The sequence below is a fragment of the Numida meleagris genome, unplaced genomic scaffold, assembly GCF_002078875.1.
Source record: "Numida meleagris isolate 19003 breed g44 Domestic line unplaced genomic scaffold, NumMel1.0 unplaced_Scaffold615, whole genome shotgun sequence".
Classification (NCBI taxonomy): domain Eukaryota; kingdom Metazoa; phylum Chordata; class Aves; order Galliformes; family Numididae; genus Numida; species Numida meleagris.
This window is the reverse complement of record NW_018364830.1, coordinates 5,179-10,289: the sequence shown is the minus strand read 5'-3', so window position 1 is coordinate 10,289 and position 5,111 is coordinate 5,179. Positions and strand designations below refer to the sequence as shown.

At 54.4% G+C, this 5,111-nt stretch overlaps 1 protein-coding gene across 1 annotated transcript; it reads left to right on the top strand.

The window, feature by feature from the left end:
* Nucleotides 1-1,693: 1,693 nt before the first annotated feature.
* Nucleotides 1,694-4,756, top strand: LOC110391905 (leukocyte immunoglobulin-like receptor subfamily B member 1). Its single transcript, XM_021383863.1, is given in 7 exon segments — nt 1,694-2,355; nt 2,473-2,751; nt 2,840-2,986; nt 2,989-3,150; nt 3,272-3,412; nt 3,557-3,597; nt 4,049-4,756. Coding segments are annotated over 7 exon segments (999 nt in total). The 5' UTR covers nt 1,694-2,264; the 3' UTR covers nt 4,187-4,756.
* Nucleotides 4,757-5,111: the final 355 nt, after the last annotated feature.

Below are 5,111 nucleotides of genomic sequence, written 5' to 3'. Positions count from 1 at the left end.
CATGCAGTTCCAGGTCACTGTCCGGGTCAGGGGACCCAAATCGCAACCTGCCCCTTGGGGCCTCACCGAAGCCCACCACGGAAACCTGAACCATGTCCACAAGACAACAAATTTCAAGAAAATGGAATTCTGCATTGTGGGGAAACTCCAGACACAAAATCTCAGCCCTCAGACATGCTGCAGCCCTCCAGGCCATCAACATGCCCCAGACCCCATAAAGCTCCCACATACCAAGTAGAAGGAACCCCAAAACCCACACATATGGTACCCCAATATCTGACCCATGGGGGTGACAGATCTAATCCCCTGTGGTCCCACAATCCCTAAACACTCCCACACCCTGTGGGCACACCCAAACCACAGCAGGACCCCCAGATATCTCCCATGGGATCCCCAAATCTCAGTCCCTCCCAAACTCCAGACCCACCCTCTTGGACTCCGCCCTCAAATACCCTCACCATAGGCCCCCCTCCAAAGGAGGTTGGAGACCCCCACGGTGGCACCTCACACTTCCTCTGTGTCTCCAGGTACCCCCAATGACAGTGAGTGCCTGACCTGCACCCAGATTCATGCTGTGACCCCTGGTGCCTGGCCACCCAGGGCAGCTGCCACCGCTCAGCCCCCCAGCAAGGTGGGCACTGGGGGACCCCGCTGATACCCCAGCATCCCCAATGCCTCTTTTTTTTGGTGCACTGAAATAGACAGACACCACATTCCCTCGACTGGAGCTCCCTGATACTCTGGTGTCCCCCTTACACCCCAAATCCCAAGGAATTTAACATCCCCAGATCCTCCCCTGTGCACCTTGTCTCATTCCCACACACCAAATCCCTCAATTCTCCACTCTAACCCCCACCCCTCCCTGATCCACCTCAAATCCCATAACATCCCTGGAGATTCCAAATCCTCTTCATTCCAGCCCAAGACACAAAACCATTCCGAGGGGACTCCAAAAACCTTCCCAATCCACCGCCAAAATCCTACCGAGTGCCCATTAACCCCACACCACATGTCATGGACCTCTACTTTGATTCCCTGTAGATCCCTCCAGGTGTCCCCTGCCTGCCCTTCTGTCCTGGTCTCAGCATCAGTTGCTGGGTTTGAAGCCGCTACCTTGTGCATCACTTTGAAAATATATACCCGTGTTATCCTGATATCACCCACCGTGATTTCTCTCTTCACTCTTAGTAAATAGATTTTGTTACCACCTCTGAGTTCTGCCTTTTTATTTTCTACCCCACTGGGAGGGATCAGTGAGAATCCAAGCTGTGTGGTGCTGAGCTGCTGCTGGGTGCCAGCACCGCAGTCCTTGCAGTGGGGGCCCAACGTGGGGCGCAAAGGGTGGAGATCCGGACAGATGTGAGCAGAGCGTGTTCCAACACAACTGCTCTCAGCTCTCAGTGGGACTTCAGCCACCAGAGGAGCACTCTTAATGCCCCCCTCTCATCCAACCCAAACAGCCCAGCACTGCAACTCCTCAAAATGCATCGGCATCTCTTTTCTCCTCCTCTCTCTCTCACGTTTTTCTCTCCATGTTCTCTCTTTTCTTTCTTATTGTCTCTCTTCCTCCTTTTCCTCTTTTCTTCAGAGCCTAGATTTGCCTACAAGTAGCAGATAAGGCAAGAACACTCTTGTCAAAGTATCCTTTATCCGTATCGCTCAGTAATTGTTTCTAGAAAGTCCCCTAATTTTATTGTGGAACAGTCGATAGGAAAGCTCCAGGAACGGTCTTTGTTGTTCCTCTGAGTCCCTGTCTGACTCCATTGCCGTTGAGGCTCCAGCAAAGCAAGGACTGCCCTATTGCAGCACCACAAAGATTCAGTGCCACCAGCGTGTGCCCCACGTCTGAGTGGGTGTCACTGTGACCCCAAATGCTCTCTGCTCCGGTTCCCAGTGGGGATGGTATTGGGAAGCACAGAGGGAGAGAGTCTGGCATCCCATGGGGGACTCTGTGCCACAGTAAGCACTCCTAGACCTTAGGGGAGAGTGTGTTGCAGCGCAGGGGTGACAACCTGTGTGGGGCAGCTCCATGGGGGCTGTGTGCAGTGCACTACGTGTGCCACCCCACTGGGGAATCCATAGTGCCACCACCCCTAGGTGACCACAAGAGGAGGTGACATCACAACATCCTGTCCCCAAAGGGGAACTGGCAGCAGCTGTCCTGCCACTCCTTGTCCCCACTGCAGTCTTGCTGTCTCCAAGCTGCTCCTGCCTCATGGCAACAATGGCGCTGGCCCTCATCCTGGGTGAGTGACAATGGGAACATGGTGCCACAGGGGTTGTTGGCCTTGTGTGAGTCCAGGACCGTGTCTCTTGCAGGTTGGTGTCTGGTGGCAGCCAGCAGGGCACAGCACCGTGAGTATGGGGAGAGGGGGAGAATGGGGACAGAGGGAGGGGAGCGTGGTGAGGAGGTCATCAGAGGTGTCAAGGAGGGTGAGCAAGGACAAGGCTGACTGCTGTCCCCTGTCCTAGTGCCCCGACCCTCCCTGTGGCTGCACCCCAGCCAGGGGGTGTCCCTGGGGGACACAGTCACCCTGCGGTGCCATCTGCCCAGCCTGGCTGCCCGGGTCATGCTCTACCAGAACAGACAACAGAGAACCAAGAAGGAGAAGGAGAAGGGGCAGACCACAGTGGAGTTCTCTTTTCTTAACACAAAGAGGACAGACATGGGGGTGTATCGGTGCCAATATCGGGTGTTGGATCCACCTGGAACATCAGAGCAGAGTGACCCCGTGGAACTGCTGGTGACAGGTGAGGGCACGGGGAACAGGGATTGGCCCTGGGTTGTCTCCTCAGGGCCATTTCACATCACTAATGTGAAATCACTCTCTGCACACAGATCACACTTTCCCCCCACCTGGCATTTCATTGAGCCCAGAGGAACAGGTGAGAACTGGGACCAATGTCACCATCCAGTGCTGGAACCAGGGTTATCGGGGCACCATTTTCCTGCACAAGGACGGGCACTCAGCCTCTGTTAAGCACCAGGCCCCGATGGTGGGGGCATGGCCACCTTCACCCTCTTTGCAGTGACGCCAGCAGATGCTGGCACCTATAGGTGCTCCTACCGCCCCGCGGGATCCTACTTTCTGTCCTCACCCCTTGGGGACAACGTGACACTGAAGGTGACACCCGGACCTGTGCACCCAGGTTAGTGTCAGCCCCCATTTGTTTGTCCCCAGTGTCACTCATGGGTGTCAGTGTCACCATGTCCCATCCCCATGGAAGTGGTGGCTGAGAATGGGGGCACGCAAACACCGAGACCCCACAGGTGGCACGGAGCAGCTGCACGGGAACATGTTGGCAGCAGTGGTGGGGGGCTGTGCTGCCACCCTCGTGTTCATCCTCATCCTCATCATCTTCTTCCTCCTCGCTGCAAGCAGACACCGGATGTGGACAGATGAGAGCCATGGTGGGGAACAGCTTACATTACTTCCATCCCCTCTAGATATTCCCTATTGTCTTCTGCCTTCCCTTCCATCCCCTACAGATACCCCAAGTGTCCCTCTGTGTCCCCTATAACACGCACATTTATCCCCTCCAATTTTTGATATAGATGCAGGTGCCCCCAGAATGCCCAAGGCCGTGCAGCTCCAGGTCAGTGTCTGTGTCAGCCAACCCCAAATCCCAATCTGCCCCTTGGGTCCCCATGCCCAACTGGGGAACCCCAATCCCTGCCCATGGGGAGCCCACAAGACCTCCAGCCCCAAGTGGCTTACCACAACATCATGTGCACCCCCAAATCCAGCCCATGGGAAACACCCAATCTGCACCATGGGGGCTCCCCAGGCCCCACGTTTAAGCCCCCAAACACCCTGGTGCCCACCAAGCCCTAAACAGCCCACATACCCCATGGCTACCCTCGCACCAAGTAATGGGACCCCAACACTGCCCATGGTCTCCAGTGTCTGACCCCTAGGGACCCCATATCTCAGCCCCAAACCCACCCTCTTGGACACTCCCCCTGCAGACTTACACCATGGCTGTTCCCCACCAAGCACACTGCGGATCCCCATGGTGGCACTCCACTGTTCCCCTCTGTCCTCAGGTACGCCCAAGTGACAGCGAGAGTCTGACCTACGTTGAGCTGCAAGCTGAGCCCCCCAGCACTCGGCCCCCTGCTCCCCCTGCTTCCCCACAGCCCCATGTTATCTACGCTGATGTGAGCACTGGGAGACCCCGCTGATGTCCCCCATTTTTGTGGACAAACACGTGGATGTTGTGTGCCATGTGCACTTCATCTGCACAGAGTGCTGGTGTCTTGGGTGTGCTCCCAGTCACATGTACACTGCATGCATGTGCCAGTGCACGTGTTCATGTGTATTACATGTGTGTAAACCATCACATGTCCTCAATTCATTTACAAACACGTGTGCTTCGTGCTCTGTGCCTCCATGTGTGTATGTGTGACATCATACATGTACACTGATCCATGTACACAACACTGCACACGTGTGTCCTTACCGTGTGCCCCATGTCTGCACCACATCCGTCCCCACAGCAAACACCAAGGACACATGTGTGCTCCCCATGGCACATCTGCATCGCTCCAACCCAAACCAGCACCCATCCCACAATGCTTTTGGGACAGGATTCCCATTTCTGGAGTGTTTTCCTCTCACACGTTTGGAGGAGAATTGCCTTTCTGAAGGGTTTATCCTGCTTTTTGGGGGAGAATTCCTCTTCCTGCAAGGCTTCACCCTTCCTGTACTCCAGGAGAGTTTGATTCCATCTTCTGGGGACAATTCCCAATTCTGGAGGCTGTATTTATTAAAAATTTTGTAAAAATTCTCATTTCTGGAAGTTTCTATCCTACTTATGATGGAAGATTCCTGCTTCTGGATGGTTTTATCCTGTTTATATGGTGGGAGATTCCCATTCTGGAATATTTGATCCTGCCTTTTGGGTCAAGATCCCCATTTCTGCTGAGATCTGTTCTACTTTTCTGGGAAGATTCCTGTTTCTGGAGAGTTTTATTGTCATGGGGAGGAGTGCACCTGGTTCTGGAGGGTTTAATTCTCACCTTGAAGGAGGATTCCTGCTTCTGGAAGGTTTGATCCTGGATTTGGAGTGACCAGTTCCCATTCTGGAATGCTTTCACCTGCCTTTTG